The 24,425-nt window shown below is 45.6% G+C and overlaps 1 protein-coding gene across 6 annotated transcripts in view; it reads right to left on the bottom strand.

The window, feature by feature from the left end:
* CELF6 (CUGBP Elav-like family member 6) overlaps positions 1–22,106 on the bottom strand; it is a 28,106-nt gene extending 6,000 nt beyond the window's left edge. For 2 of the 6 annotated variants that reach the window (XM_014849708.3, XM_070498744.1), the window contains exons 1-3: positions 21,551–22,105; positions 17,748–17,830; positions 8,899–8,947 (exon numbers count right to left, since the gene is read on the bottom strand). In XM_014849708.3, the coding sequence (XP_014705194.2) occupies positions 8,899–8,947; positions 17,748–17,830; positions 21,551–21,812 (394 nt within the window). In that variant the 5' untranslated portion in view covers positions 21,813–22,105. Of the gene's footprint in view, positions 1–8,898; positions 8,948–17,747; positions 17,831–21,550 lie in introns of all 6 variants that reach the window. The other 4 variants (XM_014849704.3, XM_014849706.3, XM_014849707.3 and 1 more) reach the window with 3 other exon arrangements.
* Positions 22,107–24,425: the final 2,319 nt, after the last annotated feature.

Raw genomic sequence — 24,425 nt, 5'->3', positions numbered from 1 at the left:
GCAGGGCTGCTCTGACTGAAGGCAGGAAAGTGGGGAGGCAGGGTGCTGGAGTTCCTCCTGCTTCATCTTCTTCTAGTACCCCCTAGAGGGGCTCCAAGGAAAGTCCTTTGAAAACCACTGACCTAAAAGACAGAGAATAGAGTTCCTGATGGTATATGAAGAAGGATCTGAGATCATCCTGTTCAGGACCCCGAGATCATGAATCTCTTGACCAGCTTGATGTTAGTAGCTTTGCCTTGACATTGGAGGACAGGCCCCATTTGGTCAAGGAATGAAACCCCAGAAGACTGTGTCATTGTTCTGAGCTATGACACTAAAATATGTTCATGTGGCTGCAGAAGGCCCAAGAAGGGCTGGACAAGATCCCGGGGCCTCCAGAGTCCTGAAGGTTAAAGGAGGCTTCATGATTCCCTAATTTATAGTGCAGCTGTGTCATTGAGTAGGGTCTGAAAGATGGTGATGGCACCTAGGTAAGATGTCATGCCCCAAGGACCAGAATCCAGGTAGCCCTACGTAGGAAGAGAGACATCAAGGCTGAGATGGAGCCCCAGGCCAGGAGAGACGTTTGTACGGACAGTGGTGTGATCCTTTGTCTGCTCTTTCTCTCGTTGCTCTTTTCTGCTGATGGTTGTCAGTTCAAGCTCATGTCACAGACCACGAAATTCTATGATTCTTCTTTTCCAGTGAGAGTCTCCTGAGTTAAGAATTTCCATTTCCATAACAGGGCACTAACCCTGTGGTTCTGGACCGTATGAAATTTGAAATTGAAATGAGGCAGAGCTATAGGCTGGGCTCTATGCCACCCATTTCACAGGTATCACCCTGAATCCTGGTATCCTCTTTGCCTTATGGTGTTTGACAGGAGGATGGTCTGGGTTACAGTGACCATAAGCCTCAGGTGATCTCAAAATGGTGGGATAAGTTTCTTGAGAGACCTAGTCAAAGACAAGTACAGGCTAGACCCCTGAAAGTAGCCCCTAAATCCATGGCCCTGAAGATTCTGAGGGCTGATCAATGCCCCCAGAGAGAGATGATGATGGTAATTCGATTTCCTCTAGATCAAACTCTGCCATTTGGTAGAAAGAGGACTCTGTAAGAGGTAGCTCAGAAATACCTGAATAAAAGCATCCCATGGGTTGTTGGTGGGTCCCTAGAAAGATGGAATATCAATTAGAGAGGCTTAACCTTCCCAAAGTGGAAGGAATTGGAAGGTAGTATCAGTGTGGAGTTGAGACGTAGTTGGAAAGATACACAGTTGAATGGTATAACTGCATTTTCCTGATGGCAACGAATGTGTACTCCTTGTTCTTCTACCAAATGCTTTTTGAACCCAAACCAAGTTGTTTGGGCCCAAGAGGCCCATGTCCATGAAGCTGCAGTGCACAGCTGGTCATATAGGTCAGAGATTCCTTTTTTGAAGAAGAAGAAGATTAGCCCTGAGCTAACTTCTGTGTTCAATCCTCCTCTTTTTGCTGAGGAAGACTGGCCCTGAGCTAACATCTGTGCCCATCTTCCTCTACTTTCTATGTGGGACGCCTGCCACAGCATGGCTTGCCAAGTGGTGGCATGTCCGCACCAGGGATCCGAACTGGCAAAACCCAGGCTGCTGAAGCAGAATGTGCGCACTTAACCGCTGTGCCACCGGGCCAGGCCCCGGTCAGGGATTCTAATGCAGCAAATGATGGGGTTGAGAGACCAGAGCCAGAGTCAGTCCACTCCATCTTCTTCAGGAATAGCACCAAGAAGCTATTCAAGAAGGGAGGTTCTGCTACAAGTTGGCCCAAAGGAATTCCTGAGGTGTCCAAGTTTCTGGCGTCTAGGCCCCTCACACCTACTCACCTCCATTTTGGTGGGATGTCATGATTGTAGGGACAGTGTAGGGGCTTTGGGGTTTCAGGATTGGGGTGCCAACAACCAAACACATCTAAAAATGCCAATCCACCTTTCAGTCCAAATACCAACCCAGAAGGTCCTGCTGGTGGCAGCATTTTGAGCAAAGCATCTCTCCCCTGATGTTCTTGGTGGTGACTGCAGCATAAGGAGCCAAGGAAGATTAGGAACGAAAGTGAAGGAAATATCCTGGCAGAGTCTCCTGGCCAGATCTGATGAGCATCAAGAAGGGCTTTAATTCCACAAAAAACTGTTAGAACTAATAAACAAATTCAGCAAAGTTGCAGAATACAAAATCAATAACAAAAAATCAGTTGTGTTTCTATCCACTAGCAATGAACAATCTGAAAAGGAAATTGAGAAAATAATTCCACTTATAATAGCATCAAAAAGAATAAAATACTTAGGAATGAACTTAACGAAGGAGGCAAAAGATTTGTACCCTGAAAACTGCAAAACATTGCTGAAATCAAAGAAATTAAATTGTGTCTACAAATAAGTGGAAGACATCTGTGTTCATGCATTGAAAGACTTAATATTGTTAGATGTTAATACTATTCAAAGTGACCTACAGATTTAATGCAAGTCCTATAAAGGTCCTAATGACATTTTTTCCAGAAAAAGAAAAGTCCATTCTAAAATGGAATCTCAAGAGACCCTGAATAGCCAAAACAATCTCGAAAAAGAAGAAAGTTGGGAGTCTCACACTTCCTGATTTCAAAACTTATTACAAAACTACAGTAATCAAACAGTGTGGTACTGGCATCAGACATACAGACCAGTAGAGTAGAATAGAGAGCCCAGAAATAAGTCCTCATATATATGGCCAAATGATTTTCAACAAGAGTACCAATCTTTTCAACAACTGGTGCTGAGAAAACTGGATATCTATATGCAAAAGGATGAAGTTGGACCCTTACCTTACACCATATACAAAAATTAACTGAAAATGGATCAAAGACCTAACCATAAGTGCTAAAACTATAAAACTCTTAGAAGAAAACACAGGGAAACCTTCATGACTTTGCATTTGGCAATAATTTCTTGGCTATGACACCAAAAGTACAGGCAACAAAAGAAAAATAGATAAATTGGACTACATCAAAATTAAAAACTTCTGTGCATCAAAGGACACAATCAGAGTGAAAAGGGAATCTACAGAATGGGAGAAAATATTTGCAAATCCTATATCTGAAAAGGGATTAATATCCAGAATATATAAAGAGCTCCTACAACTCAACAACAACAAAAACCAAATAATCCAATTAAAAAATAAGCAAAGGACCTGAATAGACATTTCTCCAAAGAAAATATACAAATGGCCAATAAGCATACGAAAAGATGCTCAACAGCACTAATCATTAAGAAAGTGCAAATCAAAACAACAATGAGATATCACCTCACACTCATTAGGATGACTGCTATATATATTTTTAAAAAATAAAATAAAAACTGTTGGCAAGGATGTGGAGATATTGGAACCCTTGTGCACTCTTGGTGGGAATGTAAAATGGTACAGCTACTATGGAAAAAAGTTTGGAGGTTCCTCAAAAAATTAAAAATAGAACTACCATATTACCCAGCAATACCAGTTCTGGGTATATATCCAAAAGAATTGAAAGCAGAGTCTTGAAGAGATATTTGTACACTCATGTTCACAATAGCATTATCCACGATAGTCAAAAGGTAGAAGTCGATCAACCAATGAATGGGGAAACATACAATGGAATATTATTTAGCCTTTAAAAGGAAGGACATTTTGACACATGCTACAACATGGATGAACTTTGAGGACATTATGCTAAGTGAAATAAGCCAGTCACAAAAAGACAAATACTGTACGATTTTACTTATATGAGGTATCTAGAATAGTGAAACTCATAGAAACAGAAAGTAGAACGGTGGTTACCAGGGGCTAGAGGGGGAGGGAAATGAGAGTTGTTATTTACTGAGCGCAGGGTTTGGGCTTTGTTAGATGAAAAAGTTCTGGAGGTTGGTTGCACAACAATTTGAATATACTTACTACTGAACTGTGCACTTAAAAATGGTAAAGATGGTAAAGTTTATATTATGTCTATTTTACCACAATTAAAAAAAGAAAGTAAAGAAGGGCTTTAAGGAGGGCTAAAAAGTAGGGATTTAGACCAAGGAAATAACAGAGACTCTACCGTCCTTTCATCCTGATCCAGGAGATCCAGGAGGCGAGTAAGAAAGGAAGGCCACGCCTGGGCTTCCAGGTCCCCTTGAGAAGAACTCAGCCTTCAGAGATGCATCTTCCTTCTGTGCAGTCTGTACACCTGTATCTGAAGGGCTTGTCAGAAGTTCAGCCATGGCCATGGCCTAAAAGTGTTACAACAATCAGATTTGGGTGATCCGTTCTGAGTCAAGCTGAAGGAAAGCCTCTCTCTTCACCTTCGGAGGTAGAATGCATTTAAGGAAGTAAAACATTAACTTGAGTAAAGTCTTAAGCAGTACTGTGAAACTTATCTAGTCAGGTCTTAGTTGGAAAAATACTTTTTAGAATTAAATAAGTATAAGGATCAAAGACAGACATGAGTGTCAATTGACTGGTAGAACAGTTGTTGCTAAAATCTATATCTGATTTAGGTCAGAGAATACATCTCAGTACTATCCAATTCTAAAAATTATAGCTCAAAATTTAACTTTAAGTCAAAGATTAGTTGTTAAACACTGAATAAAATAGAATCAAATAAAAAAATTGGAGAAGATGGCTCACCTAGTTAGATAGTAATATCTGTTTATTACTCAAAATTCAGGCTGATGTTTAACCAAACCCTTGCAAATTCAGGTGGAAATCACTTAAATAATTATAAGATGGTGACAGAAGGGTTGATGTGATAACAGATAATTGGCTTTTGAGTTAAACCAAATCTCAAGATTAAAAAAGAGATGCTTCACTCAGAGAATGTTTAAAATTTTAAAGTTAAAAAAAACTAAAGTGAAAAGAGTGTATGGATTGATAGTTAACCTATTTCTGTACCTTAGCCATCTTGGGTACATAAATATTTGCTAAGCAAAAAAATACAGCCAAGTTGGGGAATGGAACAAGCAGAGTAATCACCATTGTCATTTATGAATGTATTGATTTTATGTTATGAAATTTGAAAGAGAGGAAAGAATATACAGGAGTTCAACGATTTTGAAGATTTTTGCCTTAGGAGTAAAAAACACTTTTCCTATAAAGTTGGTACTTACAGTTTAACTTATATTTAATGCTTCCATAATAGAGACAATGTAAGTTAAGAAAAATCAACCACAGTCTCCATGCTGAGCAGCAAATAAAATAGACTGATTTAATTACCATTGTCTGAGGGATTTGGAGATCTCTAGCTCTGGCTTCATATAATTTGAGGTTAACATTTTGAAATACATGAACCTTAAATTTTTATCCAGGCAAAGATTTTAATGTTTACGTTCAAATAAATCCAAATGCTGAGGGAAAGGTTTTTGGCACTAGGTATGTTTAATGTAGAAATGGGTGCCGTTAGTATATTAGGAGATAATTTCATTTTGGAAAATTAGATTCATTTTCCTTTAAGAGTATACTGCTCAATGCCACAGGATATAAAATATAGGCATGGAGCATGGAGTATATGAATAGTGTGGAACTTACCTGCAGAATTTATGGGAACTGGCTGGGATATATCAAAAGGCTGCTATAATATAGTCAATGAAGACCTGAAGACTTGAATGCCTGTCTGGCACTCTGTGAAAAGTGCCACCAAGGCTGCAGGGGATGGCTGTGGAAGAAGAGGAGCCCAGCAGCTTCTATCAGGCAGATCCTGTTGTGCTGCTACTATTATTGCATTGTAGGCATTAAATGTGCAAATGTTATCAGTAACTCCTAAAGGTAATACAACATATAGTATGTTTAACATATTGGTTATTCCAACCAAAAACCTCATGTCTGTTGATTAAAAATAAGAATACTACTACTCTGTTTCATTGGCATCAAAATTCAAAGGACAGAATGTAAAGTAACTGCTTTTGTCAAAAAGTTCCTGTGTGCACAACAGAATACTCCTTTATGGCAGATGGTCTTTGGGCAAAAGAAGCACACCTGATAGGCGTGGTTAGGCTCTCAGAGTGTTGGTCCACTTAAAAAAATGGAATTCGTTGCCAACGTTTAATACAATTAAAATGTAAATGTTCCTTTAAATCATGACAGTCTCACCCATTTAGGGTTGCTGACCTGGCTCCTGTAGCATTGAAGTGGTGATCCCTGTTTTATGGGAATAAAAATCTAACAATTCCTTTTAGAAGAAAATGGCAGAATTTTGGACAGTTATATTTGCCTGGATACCCCTCAGATTATGTCTGCATTGATACCAGTACCCTTATCAGATGTAGAAATCATTATTAATCAATTGTAAACTAAGGGATTTAATTTCAAGAATAATAAAAAAAAATATGCAGGCTCATAGGCTTAAATATATCAGGACAGGTGTGACCATTAACTCTGAAAGTTCATAGAATGTTTGGGGTCACACAGATAAGACTTGAGTGGGATAAGCTATCCCACCTTGGTGTTAAATGCTACATTTCAAAAGCAAAATCCAATACCATTTTTAAAAGTTAAGTTTCTAGAGCATTAGCTTGTGTTAAAATTCAGGAGAGAGCTGAACTCACTTTAGAAGAGATATATGACAACATTGAAGGAAAGGGACACATTTTGATTAGTAACAACATTATCTAACAGAGATCAGTTGGTAGTAAAATACTTATAAATTGTAGACCCAACTGTTCTGCAGGATTCAGTACATAGGCCTCCGCTCTCCGGAATATGTGGCAGGGAACATTTGGTGACTCTGAGTGGGAGAAGGGAAGAATTGAGAGATCTGGTCAACCAAACCTGTGACAAGGATTATCCATGGATGCATTTGGAGACTATGCTTACTAAGAGCCATCGCTTATCAAGAAAATCTATGTAACACCTAACTACTAAAATTATGATTTCTACTGCCACGTAGACCTCTTTTCAGCTAGAATTGCTTTTCCTGCTCTCTTGAGCCTTCCCTGAATCTGAACAGGTGTAAAGGTGGGATGCCACATGCACAGAATTTGTCAATGACATGACACCTGAAAAACTTGTACAAAATGCGGAAGTGAAATGCAAAAACTCAGGCTGATGCTACTGCTTAGGGCCCAGAGAGGCAGGACACAGGGACCAGGCCAAGCAGAAGCATTATCGGCATGGAGGCCTCTTTTGTGCAGCTGCCCTCAGCCTGACAAGATGTGTTGGACTCCAAGCAGCAGAAGTAGTGCCCTCAGCAATGTGGACTTAGTCCCTGAACCAGACTCCAAGTTGCGTCATGTTCTTCTGAGCTCTGTACATGCTGTTCCCACTGCTTGAAACACTTGCTCCTTCACTCCTCCTTTATTTGACAACTGCTTGTTTATCCTTGAGATCTCAGCTTAAATATCACTACCTCTGGGAGCCCACCTTAATCTCTCTTAGGTGCCCCTTATTTTGTCCCCACACTCCCCCCCCCCCCCCCCAGGACTTGGAAAGCACTGATTACACTGAATTATAACCTTGTTTACTTGTCTATATTCCCTCATGGCTCCAGAGCTGGATGAGGCCAGGTGCCAGGTCTGCCTTGCTCACATCTGTATTCCTAATGTGGAGTAATTTAATCAGAAGATGTTGGTTGGATGGTCGAATAAACTACAGCCCAACCTGTTTGCTTCTTAGCTCACTCAAGTATTCTCAGCTGGCCTCTCAGCTGTGGGACTATTTAGTGTTTGTGGGCAGGGCTTACAAGATGGCCAACAATGGCCTTGATGCCTAACAGAGTTTTCCAAGAAGCAGAAATTCTTGGGAGAAGTGAACCAGAGGTTTGGTATGCAGCCTGGAACTTCTCAAAAACCTGCCTGGAAAGAATGAGATGGGAAAGGAGGATGTGCGTGTGGAGGGGAGGGAGGAAGCTTAGAAATATCTCTTCAAGACAAAGTAGGGATGATCACATCTTGACCAGAAATCAAGAATTAGAGACCAGAGGTTGGAGAATTTGAAAGGATGAAGGAAGGATTTCTTGTAGGAAAGAACTCCACAGTGGATCATGAAGCTACCAGAGCCCCTTGTAGGTATGAACACTGAGTATAAAGTCTGAGAGGGTGTGCAGAATTAGTAGGAGTTAATAAATGTCTGTCAATTGGCTTCCATTCTCTCCTTGATCTTGGGCAGCCTCTTTTGCCTAACAAAGCCACGGCTGATCTTGGGTAAGGCAGGGAGAGAGTCTTATCCAAGGGAGAGAGTCAGCAGACACCAGGGAGGGCTATAGGCAGATATCCTGGAATTATATAAGAACCAAGGGTGAGAAAGACACCAAGAACTGACATCAAAAGCTAACATTGCTTTTCCAGCATGGAAGCTAGCCAGATTGCATATGGTTGTTAAAAAGCACAAGCTCTTTAGCCCTCCTGTTCTTAAGGAGCATTGATCTTTCTGCAATAGGAAACAGTGCAGCTAAAAACTTTGAAGATTTTCCATGGTCCTCAGCATAGAGTCAAATTCCTTAATATGGCCTACAAAGTCTGTCTTACCAGCCTCATCTTTTACCATGAGTAACCAGGCAATTGCAATGAAGGAATGAGTGGCCCCAATCCAGAGTGGACTGGGTTATCTGTAAGCAGAAGAATCTGGAAAAGGAGAATAAAACTCCAGCCTGGCTCTTCAAAGAAACCTGGAAGTTCCACCTGGAAAAACAAGAATGACCTCTCTCCAGGGACAAGGTGGCAAGAGCTCCCTTCCTCTATCTCCAGCATCTTCTTAGGCCCTGTCTGCCTCTTCTGAAACTAGGGAACCCAGGACCCCGTCCCTCCTCAGTCTGAGCTGGGAAGGCCCAGCGTTTCTGGTGCCAAGCACTTGTCCCCCTGACCCAGGGAGACTCTAGTAATAAACCACAGCTACGACTGACTCCAGGACTGAGTCCACCATGCCCTACGTGGATAGTACCCTGAGGTTTGTCAAAACAGGGAAGTTACCTCCTCGGCCCTCACTGGCAGCCGGCTTCACTTGGATCGGACGATTCATCTGAAAGACATTGGACCAACACACCTAGTCAGCATGTCTGCCTGGCCCTAGGGCCCTGGCTTCTCCACCTCTGGACTTCTCAGGATCTAAGCCCTGGCCCCTTTGAACTCTGTACTCCATCACTCTCACACTGGGACTATAGATTTTCTGCAAGCTTCTTTCCTTAAACCCAGGTATTTAGAGGGTGCTGAAACCTGAAGGGTTGGGTGATAGGAAGCTCAGTGGCAAGCAGAGAATGAAGTATGGTGGCTAAAGAGATTCTCCTGCTTTGGGCTCTGGGCATGGACCATGTGAGGTCTGTCCCTCTGGCTCCTGGACTTCCTTAAAGGCTTTGGGTGAGAGGAATTGGGTGGTAGGGTGGAATTGATACTGAAGATTTGTGTTTTGTGTCTAAAACTGAGAATATGATTCTATGTGTCATTTAGATTAAACAATCTGGGAATCAGATTTAGTGCTGTCTGCCTCCAACTCTGCCATTTAATGGTTGTATGACTTCAAGTAAGCCACCCTTTCTCAGATTCAACTCGTCAAATGGAGAAAACCTTCCCCAAGCTTCCATGATATCATAGTTTCTACACTCACCCCCTCAGTCCTCTCCCTGGGTCCCCCTTCTCCTGAGGATGCTGGAGTTCTCCAGGGCACCATCCTCGGCTCTGTTCATCTCACTCTTTCCATCCTTCCTGGATAGTCTTATCCACACCCACAGCCTCAGCTTCTGTCCCCACAGTGATGACTCAGAACTCTGTGTCACCAGCTGACACCTCCCTCCTGAGCTGCAGACCCGTGTGCCCAGCTGCTTGCTGGACATCTCAACTAGAAAGTCCCACTGGCACCTTCCACTCGATACACCCCAACCAGAGCTCATCTTTTTGCTCAAACTTTATCCTTCCAGTCATCCAAGCTATAAACCTGGAAAGTAGCTTGACTTCCCCCTCAATCCCCCCCCCCACCACCAACAAATTTCACCTTCTAATTCAGGGGTTCCCTGATCAGACATAGATAAGAATCACCGGGAACCATATCAGACTCTCAAGTTGGGGGATTGTATAATTTGTAAAAGCTCCTAGGTGATTTTGATATACACCCCACACATCCCCATCCCCCACCAACCTGAGAGGATTCATGATTGAATCCCCATCTCACCTTCCTCTCATGGGTGTTGTGGGGATCACATGAGATAATGGGGATGCAAAAGGTCTTTGTAAACTGCCAAAAGCTGGGTGCGTAGGATGTAAGGAATTATTGTTGGGGGGCAGACAGCTGAGCGCCGGGAGGAAAGAACAGCAGCCTTCCTCTTCGTGGAGGAAGGGGTACTGATGCTCATCTGGCCTGAGAAGGTGATGATCTGACCCCCTCCCCTCAGGAAATACACTGCTTCTGCACCAATCAGGGGCCACTCCATCCCCTACCAATATGCTCGTTGCCGAGACAACAGGCAGCTTCCTGTTACCATAGCCACAAGTGCTACCCGGTAACCATGGTAACGCCCTGGCAGTCACAGTTGAGCAATTTCCTTTGGATCAAATTTGGGGGTGGGGGAGTGGAGAAGGTTTATTTAAAATAAAAAAAAAAAAGGAAAGGAAAACAGGCCAAGCCTGAACCAGCGCAATCCCCCTCCCGCCCAGGACTCAGATTCTTCTATGCTCTGACACACCCACTCGCTGGTGGTGGAGCACCTGCAGTGTACCAGGCTGTGGGTGGGGGCCAAGACACCAACAGGACTCAGGCTGCAGTCTAGAGGGGATGACAGATCAATCCAAGCAGATTAGGGCAAGCTGGACAGGTCTGGACTGGCCTGGACCAGGGACCATGAGGCAGGACCCATCCCTGGGCATGGCCACCTGTGATTGTGGAGGAGAGACCAAGAGATAGAGCCATGGAGAGCAGAGACACAGGGAGAGATGAAGAAACACAGGAAGACAGAAATGATGAGAGAGTAAGAGAGAGACCTAGAAAGGAGCAAGGAAAGAGAAATACTGGTGGAGATGGGAAGGAAACGAGGGGATATGGGATTAGGAAGGGGATTCAAGAAAGGTAGGGAGGAGTGTGGCAGGGAAGAAAGAGAGAGGGGTAGAAGTCTGGGGTGGGGGGCAGTGAGGGTGAGCAAGACCATCATTATTTTATTAGTTTTTAAATAGATCCTGAGAATTTTTCTCTGGAGCCTAGACTCACGAGCACATGTGACAGCAGTGGTTTCCATGGCAGCTGCCTCCCTGGCTGGGTTCCTGGGGAGATAGAGCTCATCAGTGCTCTGAGGGATGCCCCTTTGCCCCCTCCCACACACTCTTCGATGGACAGTGGGCATTAGGTGGTAGGTATACATCCCGCATGGACCAGGCAGAGTCTAGGTCTCGGAAGCTAGGCTCCTAGGCTTTCTACCACTTGGGCATGTTGCTAGCATTTCATGAACTCTGTGAAGACCCTGGGCTGGGCCCTTCAGGGGAGACAGCGATGACCCTGGGGACCCTGTCCTCAAAGGCTCACAGAGGGAAGATAATGCCACCATTTCCTGAGAGCCCACTATTCACCAGACCCTTCCTGGGGCACTTTACATACATTGTCTCTAAATTCCTTCCAACATCTCTGCAAGGTAATTGTCCCCATAGTATGGATGAGAAAGCTGAGGCTGAAGGAAGTAAACCACTTGTCCAAGATCACATGGTGAGTAAGTGATTGAGCTGGAATATGCCCCCAGGTCTGTCTGAAGCTGAAGTCCATGATTTGTGCATTGTGCTGCTCAACTCTGTTCTTAAGACATGAACACAAATAATGAGGCACAGAGGGACCAGGGACTTAGGAGAAATGCAAGGTGAAATGCTTGGAGAGAGGCTGACTCAGGAAAAGTTTCATGGAGGAGGCAGAGTTTGACCTGGGCCTTGTGGAACTAGGGTCATCGGGCCACGTGGAGATCATGGGAGAGGTAGGGCTGGAGGCTGAATACTCCAAATGACTGGGGTATGGAGAGGGAGCTGCAAGTCTGAAGGAGCAAGGATTCTTCCACTGGACACCTGGAACAGAGGTAGCCAGGGCAGAGCAAATTGCTTCTGAGTCAGAGAGTCATGGATTTAAATTCTGGTTCCAGCAATGGCAACTTCTCTAAGATCTCTGAGCCTCAGTATCCACATTAGCAAAAGGGTGAATCATGATCCTAACTTGCAGAGTTGTAGTGAAAATGACAAAGGCTAGATGTTAGTAGGTGTACCAGATGTAATAATTTTTTTAATGGAAGGAAGTGAAACTGAAAGATGGGCAGGGACCAGATCAAGGCAGATTGTGAAAACCACGACAAAGAATTTTGACTTTGTTGTATTGCCAGGGCAACAAGGATCCAGGGAAGGATATTAATTAGGGGAATAATCCAGTTCTTTTTGTCTTATGAAGGATCCCATGAGCTGTCACCACGCAGAGAAACGACTGGAAAGGGAAAGATTAGAGGCAGGAAGATCAGTGATACAGGTAAGGGGTGAGGTGGACCTGGACCAGGACAGAAGGAAATGGACAGATTCAAGAGATGTTTAAGAAGAATTTACTAGACTAAAATTCTGTTGGATGTGGGGTCTGAGGGAGAGGAGGGAATGCAGGCTGACTCTCAGGGTTACGGCTTAGAGGTTGGGGAAGTTGGCAGTTTGGGAGTTTGGAGGTGCAGGGAAGTCCCAGGGGGAGGTGCCCAAGAGGATGAAGACAGAATTGGGGAGAATAGTGCTTCTCACGGCTCTTGGCCTTCAGTCCCTACTGGGAAGCGGTTAGGGAGGACATCCAGGATTTAGGCATGCTCTGTGTGGCTGGAGGAAAAAAGAGAGCTGCCCACAAGAACTGCCTGGGCAACACTCCCCTGCCTTGTTTCTGCCACAGCCAGGGGAGGGATGTGGGAGTGGGGTGAGCTAACTATAGTTCCCCTTTGAGGAAAATAAGGCATCACCTCCTTGCCAAGAACTTGTCATGGGACTTCAGGTGAGCTCTTGCCCTTGGCTGAGCACCTATTCCCTTGAGATTTTCCCTGGTGTAGTCGAGGCCCATGTCTGCTTCAGGGCCCAGCCCTTGAGGGGAAATCAAGGGAGAGAGTGTCAGAAAGAGGTGAGAATGACATACTCCAGGCAACGGAGTGGGGAAGGTTGGAGGCAGCACAGACACACATGAGGCCCTGGTCCTTCTGCCCCCATGAACAGAAGTGAAGGCAAGACCATAACCCTTCTCCCTCCTTGACTTGCCTAAAATTCCTGCCTTGGGCTCAGCATTATGCTCTTCAGACTCTTCGGTCCTGATTCCAATTAGTTCCTTCACTCAGCACTCATGCCCTCAGCCCCTTGCCCCGACCATGGGAAGAGTGTTTATCAGAACCTCCCCCAGAAAAGGACCACTGGTGGGTCTAAGAGAGGTGTCATGGACGAAAGCAAGCGTGGATCAGAGAAAAAGCAAACTTCACCATTTTCAGCACTTTGTTCTACCTTACCCTCCTCCTCTAATTCAATCCACTACCAAATCCCATTGATTCTAGAATGTGTATGGATATCCTAAATAGCTCTCAAGCCCATCCTCTCCTCCCCATCCCTGCCCTATCCCAGCTTCAAGGCAGCAGCATCATCACCTGTGCTCAAGCAACAGTGTCCTAAATAGTCATCTGCCCTCAATGTTACTTCCTCTCCAACCCAACCTTCACACTGTTGCCAGAGCGATCTTTTAAAACCAGTCCCTCACTCTTTCCTGCTGAAAAGCTACCCACAGCTGTCCATTGCAAGCCTCCCAATAAAGCCCAAGATCAGCCAAAACTTGTAAGTCCTGTCTACCCTGCTGCCCACAGGCATAATACTCTCCATTCACGTGGAAACTTAGCTGTTTTTGCTAGACACTTTCCCTGCCATTTCTCACACTGTGCCCACAATTCCAGAAGTGGCTTTTGTCTTCTAGATTTCTAGACCCTCAAACATGGTGAAATATGATTATGATTCAGCTCAGATAGCATCTCCTCTGCAAAGCATCTCCTCCCTCCTCACTTGTGATGCCTCTTTTCCATGCCCAGAGGTCAACCCCATGAGATGCAAGGAGTATTTTTCTGGGCTGGAAGCTCCTTGAGGGCAAAGGCTCCAACTCCTTCACTGGGCAGCTGCTAGCACATATAGTGCCTTCATGTGAGTTACAAAAACACACTCCCCCAACCTTGCAGATGAATTAGGGAAAAAATGTGTCCCTTCCCTGGGCTGACACAGCTCTGTGATAATGTTCACAGCTTGGTCAATCAAGCATGGCTGGATTTTAGCCCACATATGCCCCCTTTTTTCTTTTGGTGATGAAGATTGGCCCTGAGCTAACATCTGTTGCTAATATTCCTCTTTTTGCTTGAGGAAGATTGTCACTGAGCTAACATCTGTGCCAATATTCCTCTATTTTGTATGTGGGACGCTGCCACAGCATGGTTTGATGAGCAGTGTGTAGGTCAGCATCCAGGATCCAAACCTGTGAACCCCGGGCCGCCAAAGCAGAGCGTGCCAGACTCAGCCACTACACCACCAGCTGCCCTCCCCAACATTTTCCCTTTTTACTCAAGCTGTTTTGTGCAGGGCACAAGCTGCAAAAGCAAATGTACTCAATTATGTCTGTCTCCTTCACAGTGTTTGAAAGAATGGATTCCCAAGGGAAGGGGGGGTCATGAGCAGGAAGGGAGAGAGACAAGTAGGAGGGCACCTTCTGAATCCCAGAAGGTGGGGCTGAGGTTGAACCTCACCTTCTTCAGGTGGATTTTGGAATCTAAAGTGAGGCTGAAATAAGTAGCTCCAGCTTCATAGGGAAGAAGCTACAGATGAGATGGACCACTGAGGTTTTAAGGAAGTCCTGAGAAGGGAGCCAAGCTTTGCTAGGTGACAGAAATTAGCAGGGGGCAGGTGGAGGGGACCTAAGAGGGAGTCCAGTCCAGCAGATATCATGAAATTTCCCCTTTGGATCCAGGCTTTCTCTTTGAGGTTGACCCAACCTTTCCTGGTCCCACAGTGACAGTTCTGACTGTTTCGAATAGGAGCCCAGATTGAAGTCTTGTCCCTGCTTGTCTGGCAGATTGCAGCTGTGCCCAGGACCCAGTGCCCACAGAGAGCTGGGCATCCTCCTCCCTCCATGCTGGTGGGCGTAAGGCCAGGTGACTAAACCTGCTGCTGGCCGTGGCAGGCTCAGAGGAAAGACTGATGGCACGGACATTGCTGGGGATGGCCAACAGAGCCATCGATTTTCGTTTAGGAGAATAATTAAATATTAATTTTCACTTTGTTAATCTGGGGAGGGTGATAGAGCCAATCCTGGCAGTACCAGAGGAAGCCAGGCCACGTTGGAAGCCTGCAGATGAAATAGTTGGAGGCAGCAGATGTACCCAGTCACCATCCCCTCCAGAACCTTACATCTCTGTCTGCCACCACTTTGGCTCAGGTAACAGTGCAGTGGGTAAGTGAATGAGTTCTGGAGCCAGACTACTTAGGCTCAAAGCCCAGATCTTTCCTTTAGCAGCTACATGAACTTGGGCAAGTCACTTCTTTTCTATGACTCAGTTTCCTCATCTGTAAAATGGGAATGCCAATAACAACACCTTCTCCATAGGGGATTAAATGACTTCGAACATGTAAAGTGCTAGGAACACTGTCTGGGATCAACAAATGTTCATTATTATTATTTTTCTTTTTTCCCCCAGAAATTATCCCAGTATTCTAGGGCTTCACAGCTCTTATCTTATGTGCCCTCAGCCTCATGGAGTCCCCCATGTCCCCGTTATCTTGTGGAGCCCTGTGGCTGGTTGAGGAAGGATTTTGTTCTCCCGAAGTTCATCCTAATTTTTTCAGTGCCTTGCATTTGCTTTTAGAATAAAGTCCAAAGCCCCCAGCCTGGAATCCAAAGTTTCCTCTTCAACCACTGTCCTCTGTGGATCTTCTTTCCAGCCTGCCCATGCCCACATGGGCCTTCCGCTACACTCCCATCCCCATTTCACACCCATCCTGTTCCTTCTGTCTCTGCACCTTTACCATGCTGTTTCCCACATGGAATGTTACAGTTAATCTCATTGATTCTCAATTCTAGCAGCAGAAGTCATTTACTCCCATAGTTGGATGAATAATGACTTCTACTCCTCCTCCTACTAATCCTGCTGTTACTATTACTACTACTACTACTACCACCAGCTAACTCACCAGCTAAGTATTGAGTGCTTACTCTCTGCCAAGAACTGTGCTCAGCACTTTACACGACTTAGTTCATTTAATTATTACAACAACCCTGTGAGTTCCATTTTACAAATGAGGAGGTTTAGGCTTAGAGAGGTAAAGATTTGCCCAAGGTCACAGAGTGAGTGAGTAGTAGGGTCTAGATCCAAACCCAGGTCTGTCTGACTCCACAGCTTGCATACAGAAGGTTGGTAAGGGTGATAAGCTGGTGTTACTTGACACTGAGTCTTCAAGAGTAAGGCTTGAGTTGCTTCAATTACTGGGATTGGTTCTAGGATCTGACACCCCATTGCTGTACAGCTCCAATTCAGAGAAATGATTCCTTTATACTGATCTGAAATTAGTGTGTCTGTTCTTTATACCCACTGCTCCTGACTCTGCCCTCTGGGGCCGTCCATAAAAAGCCAAATCCCTCTTCAGACTCTGAAGGTAGTTACCTCCCTCCCACCCCCCGCCAACAGTAATATTTATTGCGATCTTACTCTGTGCCAAGCACTTGCTAAGCCTCAGTTTATCCTCACAATAGTCCAGTGAGCTAAGTGTTAGTATAACCCACTCCTAATAGATGAGGAAATTGAAACTCAAGGGTCTAAGAAATGTATCTGGAGACACAGAACTTCTAAATGGCAGAGCTGGGACTCAAATCCAGTCTATGAGACTTGAAAACTAGTATTCTTAATTATTATATTATGATGCCTCTCTATTAAAGCCCCCACCAAACCCTATCTTCTCAAGCTAAATATCTTCCAATTTCTTCAAACTGTCATCCCATGATATATTTTATGTCCCCATCCCATCTCGGTCTCTTTCTGGTAGGCTAATGACCCTCTTAAATCTGAGACCTAGAACTGGATATAATCCCAGGTTTGGCCTGCGCAGGCATTTGAATAGTGCTCTTGTTCTGGACACATCTCTCCTCCGACAAGAGAAAATGAGGCTTTATAGTATGACTTGCTCTTGGTGAAGCCATGCTAGTTCCTAACAATCACTACTTTCCTCCTGCCATATAATCAGTAAATCCCACTTTGCCTTTTTTCCAGTGAGTTGCCATTAGCCAAGGCCATATCAGGTGTTATTGATACATAATGGCCTAGCTGCTCATAGAATCAGGTCTCTCTTAACTTTAGCTAAGTATTTGGGGTATGGAGGGAAGGCAATCTTGGTGAGCCAAGGTCCCTCCAAAAACCATTACAGGAAGAGGACCAGAGGAAAGTGCCATCAAGGACCCTAGGGCTGGTGAAAATGGGATACCAGCCCAGCAGAGCCTCTACACCATGTATCTACATACATGCTCACACCAGTGACAAACACCTGAAGCCATGATTTTAGCTGAGGTGGACAAATCCCAGCATAGCCCACAACACTGATACATGTCCTAAAAGATAGGGTGGAACACTTGGCCCCAAGGTCTTGACTCCATTTTATTGAACCAGAAGACTATTCAAAGAACTTGTAACAGTTCAGGGAATAGGTAAGCCCACTCCTAGAAAGATGACTCTGCTTCTAGTTTCTGGTCCCAACCCAGCCCCTACATGCTGCTTTGGCATGCACATAGGGCATGTCCCCAGCCTGAGGTGCTTCCCACCCCCCAGCCCTGTTGGACTTACCCCTGGCAGGGTCTTCTGCTCGTGCAGTGCACTCTGAGCCTTGAGAGCAGAGTCCCGGGCGCAGTAGGTGAGGAAGGCACAGCCTGGGGAGGAAGAGGCTGGCTCAGGGGGTTTCCTGAAACCCCCAAATACTTTTTCTTGGGAGACCCCATTAAGTTGACAAACTCAAGGCCACTCTCCTCTAAACAAGGACACTGCTTCTGAGATGCCTTCTCTGCCTCCCACCTTCTCTGAAGAGAGGGGTTTCATATGCCTGTTTCCCAGGCTCTGGCTCCCTCTCATTTGCTCCTGGCCTCTTGCCTAGGGAACATGTGTACTCATACCCAGTCACATGCTCATACAATCCCGCAGATCCCTGCCCCACTCCAGCCATAAGTCCTGTTGGGGTTAAACCTCCCTAAGCGGCTTTGCCTTCGGCTTTAACCTCCCTTCATTTTTGGATGCATACTCACTGTCTCTCAGAATCAGCCTAAATTCCTTCTCAACTCAGTTTCAGATGGGAGGAGGCAGAAAATGAGGAAGAGGGATGGGAGCCAAGCCCAGGACCCCACAACTCCTTCCTAACACCTCCTTCCTCCAAATTTGAAGCTGAGGAATGGACTAATCTGAGGCTTGGAAGGTGGGACTGGTTTATGGGCTTCCTGTAAGTGGGAGTTTCCAGCGACCTCCAATCCTATCCAAGGAGCTTGATCTGTCAGCTCTCCCAGGGCTTCAAGATAGGGCCTTTTAAAGGGTTATTGTGCTCCAAATCTGACTTCTCTAAAAGAGCAAGTAGATACAGGGCCAAGAAGGAGTCTGGGTTGAGCCAAAGGGTCAGTCCTATCCCTCTTTGTTTAGCCTCAGAACCTGTAGCCTGCTAGGAAGCACTGGGGCAGGGATGTCTTCCTTTCCAACAGTCATTAGCAATAACTCATTCAGAAAATATTTATTGAATACTTACTTATCATTGTGAGCATGAGGACAAAGTGGCAAGGAGACAGACACATCCCTGCCCTCATGGGGATTATGTAAAAGATTATGAGGGGCACAGAATTGAGTCCCAAGTGTTGAGGAATGTCTCAAAGAAGTCCTCAATAACAAATAGGGGTTAATCAGGTGACAAGAAGGGCGGTTATTATTTCAGGCAGAGGGAATAGCACATATGAAGACCGAGTCAAGAATTTGGCATGTTGGGGAAATGATTGGAAAGCTAGTATGGTTGGAGATTGGTGAATTGGCACAGAGTGGCCAGTGAGATGTGCAGGGATCAGGTCATCTATAACCTTGTATGCCTCAGTCTGGATTTTGAACTTTTTCCTAAGAGCAGTGGAGAGCCTCTAAAGGGTTTTAAGCATGGTTGTGACATAAGATCTGTGTTTTCAAAAAGAGCCTTCTGAGTGTAGGAAGGAGAAAGACCGAAAGACGAGAAAGTGGATGTGGGAAGTTATTAGGAGCTTGGTGCAGTTTTCCACTTAGACCTCAGCAGACTAGAAAGGCAAATGGGAAGATTTTCTCTCATATCTCCTATGTGGCTGCCCTGTTAAAGTGGGTGGATATCTGTCACTCATTGAGTTAAAGAGAACTTAGAGAACTCCTGGGACAAACTCTTTTCATACCAATAGGGAAACTGAAGCCCAGAGAGTGTGTCAGTGGCAGGATAGGGTTTTGAATCTCCTAACTCCTAAGTTGAGCTTGTTTTCAAAGTACTGTGGCTGCCTCCCTTGGTAGCCAGCCATCAAAAGGAAAATGAATCAGTCTGGCTTTTGGACATCACTGTTGCTGGGGAGAAGGTGGGGAAGATGTTGACTTGGAGACCCTCCCCAATCATCTTGCAAGGCAACCCTGCCTTAGAGAGTTGTGGGTTGTTTTGGGGATAAATCACCAAACACCTGATTCCACTTACATCTCTGCTTTATCTTCTGCCACCAAGCCTTATCATCTGACGTCAGAACTGGGCAGGGCTGGGGACTTGTCTGAAAGGCTCAAGGGTGCTGTTGCTGCCTAAAGGAGCCCTATGTGGACTTCCTGGGCTAGGGGGTGGAAGAATGGAGGATGGAAGGCAGAGAAGCATGGCTTGAGAGAAAGATGAATGAAAAAACAGAAATAATTGGAGCTAAATGGAAAGAGAGAAAGAAAGGATGAGAGAACATTTCAGAGCTTCTGATAGTGTTCAAGTGGGAAGAGTGAGAATTAAAGGTAGTCTATACACTTCCCTTATTGTACGGATGTCCCAGAAAGATTAGCTTGTGCTTACATACTGAAATAAATGTCTAGAAAATAGGAGAATAAGTTGATATGGGGTGGATGAACAGGTGGGCAGCTGGACTGCATTAGAAAGAATCTGAACGGTATAGTCTTGTCCCTCCGTGCCCCCTTTAAAATAACCCCACCCCAAAGGGTGGAAAATTCAATGCTACCTAGCTGGTCCTGGACCTTCTATGCGTATTCTCCTGAAGTCCCTATATTAGTGTACCTGGGAACACTCCAAGGCCTCTCACTTTAAAAGAAGTGGCAGCCTGATTCTAGCTCTCAGCCCTTGGGAAAGTACCGTTAGCTGTTACTCAGGGCCCACCACTTCTCTCCTAGAAAGATCATGGAGGATAGTTGGTGGGCTCCCCCTACCCCAAATCCTGAGACTGCAGCATGGTGAAGCTGGAGAGAGATAAAAGTGTTTGTCCTCAACTCATTTCCTTTCCATACCCATGTGTGACATGTGACTCTGGCTCTCTCACTCCAGCCCAGCCTGGACAGACTTTTCTGCATGTAAACAAGCCTCCTCCCTCTCTCTACAGGAAGAAAGGGGTGTGGCTGGACAGGACTGTGGTGCCTCTATCTCTGTAGCAAGGACAGAGAGAAGACCCCTTTCTGCCTCTTCAACCTGACCCACCCTGAGGCTCTGGTCCCAGGACCAGCCTGTGAGGGAGGGAAAGCAGGAGGAGATAAAGAGGATTGGGGAGAGGCAAAGATGAGGCACAGGAGTGGGAAGATTAGAGAATGAAAGTGTGAGTCCAGCTGAAAGGAAACCTGAGATGATGGGCACAAGGTGGTAGGAGTTCCCAGCTGAGGTCAGGGTTCTGGACTCAAATCAGAAGATGCAGAGTGTTGGGATTCTGGGGGCGGGGGGAGAGGGGTAGGAGAGACTGGGGTTACTGTTAAACATGACAGTGGAATTTGGAGCTGAGAGCTTCCTGGGAGGGGAACTGGATTTTGTGAGTCAGCCAGGCCTAGGTTCTGAACAAGGGCAGAGTTTGGGTTTGTGGGGTTTTAGGTTGGCAGTGTAAGAGTCAAAAGAAGGCCCTGGGGGTTGGCTGGGCTTGGAGGCCAGAAGAGGGGTGCAAGACAAAGATATGTGTGTGAGTGGTTAGGCCTGAGTAGGGTGGCATCAGATGTGGGGATTTGGAAATGACTGGCTCCAGGGTTTGGGAGATTGAGGGTATTAGAGATCTAGAAGGTGGATAAGTTTCAAAAAATTCCAGGATTTGGGATGTCTGATGGGAGGGATGGAGGGTCCAACTGAAAGGCGGGGACTGTTGAGATGTGAAAGGTGAAGGGTAGGGAGTTGGAGGTTGGAGTGGAGAACACATTAGGGGACCAGAGTGATGATCAGAGGAAGATGTCAGACAGAAAATTCTGGGTTGAGGGCTCTGCGATCTGGGGAGGAGTCTGGGCTGAAGTGGGGTTGGTATTAGACTGGTGTTAGACTAGCTCTAGGTAGGGCTAAGGTTGGGGCTGCGGTTGAGGCTAGGATTTGGGCCGGGCCGCCCTCTAATCGGATTGGGGCTAGGCTGGGCTGGGCTGGGCTGGGCTGGGCTGACCCCGCGCACCTTTGTGGAGGCCGGTGAGCCGGTCCTTCAGCACCGTCAGCTCGTAGATGCGGCCGAACTCCTCGAACAGCGGCTTGAGGTCCTGCTCGTCCAAGCCCCGCGGGATCTGCCCCACGAAGAGCTTGATGGCGTCGTGGTCCTTCATGGGCACGGCAGGACCTGGGTTTAGCCCGCTCATGCCGACGCCGCTGTCCGCGGTGCTGAAACCCAGGCGCGGGCCGGGGCCGGCGGGCGGCGCAGACCCTCCGGGCGCCGCGGCCATACCCCCGCCCGGTCCGCCCTCCCGCCGGTCCCACCGGTCCCGCCTGTCCCACCGTCCCCTCCCTGGACCGGTGGCGAGGGCCAGGGGGGAGGGGGCGGGGCCCAGGCGGCGAGGGCGGGGGGGGCTGCTCAGGGGGCGGGGTCCGGGTGGAGGGGCGTAGAGGGGGTGGGGCGGGCGGGAAAGGGGCGGGGCCGGGGGCGGGGCAGGCCCGGGCCGAGGCGGCGGGACGCTGGGGTCTAGCTTGAGGTCCCCGCGCGGCGCTCTCTGGGCTCCCGCCCGAGCTCTCCCGGAGCCGAGCCCCGAGCCCCAACCCCCGTGCTTGATGACGTCAGGGAGCTGGCCGCCGAGTCTACGCAAATGATTTGCATAATAAGGAAGCAGCGACCAATCAGAGCTGGAGTTGACCGGGTTCGGCCGGGGGCGGGAGGGGCTGCTGGGCTCACGCGCTCCTGCTCGCCATGGCAACCGGACCCTCGGTTGCCCTGTGTGTCGAGTGTGTGCGGGCGTGGTCGTGGATCGCGCGTGTGCGCCTTGGACCGCGTGAGTGGAAGTAGCTTCGTCATGAGTGGTGATGTCTGCGGGAGTCGGAGCTATCCCCCTCCTCACACACAGGCACACGGAGGCGCACACCTCCAATCACTGGAGCGTTTCCTGCGGGGGCGGATGGGGATTCCTCTTCTCCATTCCCATTACCAAAGCCAGTTCCTCTGAGCCGATCCCACCCCGCCCCATCATCAGGCGTCTCTCTCTTCGGTGGCTTCAACCACTTCCTTACCCACGAGCCTCAAACATGTTCGTCTCCCCTGCATCCTCCCCCCCAAAATAAAAACATTTTAAATGAATAAAACAAAACAAAAACTCCAAAACACTCCTTGAGCACAGATTCCTCCTCAGGAGAGTGAGGGAATTTATATTAGCCATATTTGTTCAGGTGCCTGGTTCATCCCAATTCCATGAGCTTAGGAGTGTTATCCTCCTTTTCCGGAAAAGGAAGCTGAGGGTCTGAGGGTCAAGGAGGTTAGGAGCAGGCCCGCCCCTATCGTCTGCTGGGCCCAAGGCAACAAATGAAAATAGACATATCGTGTGTCTAAATATTTTAAAGATATAAATCAAGTTACAATTTGTTAAATGAAATATGTTCGCCTCATTTTCACAAATGCACACATAAAAAAATGACAAATATCTGTAAAGCTGTTTTTTATATAACCGAAAGTTGGTAAAATAGAGCCGCTGGAATTTTATTACTCTTCCTCGTGTCTGAGTATTCTCTTGATGGGCCGGTGACGTTTGGACAGACGAGTAATATAATAAAGATAAATAATTGAAAAATTACATATTTATTTAATAAAAATTTTTTCTTGCCTTCTTTCAGTAAAATTGCTAATCTGTGTCCATTGACTACTCCAAGAAACTGCTGAAGAGCAGCAGTGGCAATTGGAATCAACAAAATATTCTTACAGCAATATACAAATTCAGAAATAAACCGATTTTTAAATTACTTTTTAACTTTTAATAAAAGTTACTCTTTGTAAGTACCTGATAATGAAATGGGTTACCAAAACATTTCACTTTCATTCAGTTCAACGTATTTTTTAATTTCCTTGAAACTTACTCTATGATCCATTGATTATTTATAAGTGTATTGTTTAGTTTTCCAAGTGTTTGGAGATTTTCCTGTTATTTTTCTATTATTGATTTCTAGTTTGAGTCCATTGTGGTTAGAGAACATACTCTGTACAATTTCAATTCTTTTGCATTTGTTGAGGTTTTGTAACCCTCAGAATATGACCTATTTTGGGAAATGTTTTGTTCGTGGTTGAAAAGAACATATATTCTGTTATTCTTGGGTGGGGTGCTCTATAAATCCTGTTGGTTGATGGTGGTGTTGAGTTCTTCTACATTCTTGTTGACTGTATGTCTGTTTTATTAATTTTTGAGAGGGAGTGTTGAAGTCTCCAACTGTAATTGTGAATTTATCTATTTCTCTCTTCTGTTCTATTAGTTTTTGCTTCACATATTTTGCAGCTCTGTTGATTGGTTCATACACACTTAGGATTGCTATGTCTTCTTGGTGGATTGACACTTTCATCATTATGTAATGTCATTCTTTGTTCTTAACAAATTTTTTGCTTTGAGATTTACTTGGTCTGATATTAATATAGCCACTCTTGGTTTCTTTTGGTTAATGTTTGCATAGTATTTCTTTTTCCATCTTTTTACTTTCAACCTACCTATACTGTTATATTTGAAGTGAGTTTCCTATAGACAGAATATAGTTGGGTTATGTTTTAATTCAGGCCACCAATCTTTGTCTTTTCATTGCTATATTTAGACCATTTACATTTAATGTAATTATCAATATGTTAGGGCTTAAAGCTGCTGCTTAATTTTTTTGTCTTCTTTTTGTTCCTTCTGTTCGTCATTTCTCTGTTTTCTTTTTTCTGCCTTCCTATGGGTTACTTGTTCCTTATTCTAGGCATATTATACATACATATCACAGTTTGCTGGTGTTAACATTTTACCAGTTGGAGTGAATTGTAGAAAATGTATCTTCCTTTAAGTCCCTTTATCTTCCCTCCTTTACAATATAATTGTCTTAATTATGTCCTGTAC

Source organism: Equus asinus, chromosome 2, assembly GCF_041296235.1.
Source record: "Equus asinus isolate D_3611 breed Donkey chromosome 2, EquAss-T2T_v2, whole genome shotgun sequence".
Lineage (NCBI taxonomy): Eukaryota > Metazoa > Chordata > Mammalia > Perissodactyla > Equidae > Equus > Equus asinus.
Note: the sequence above shows the minus strand (reverse complement) of the source record. Positions and strands in the feature narration are given on the sequence as shown.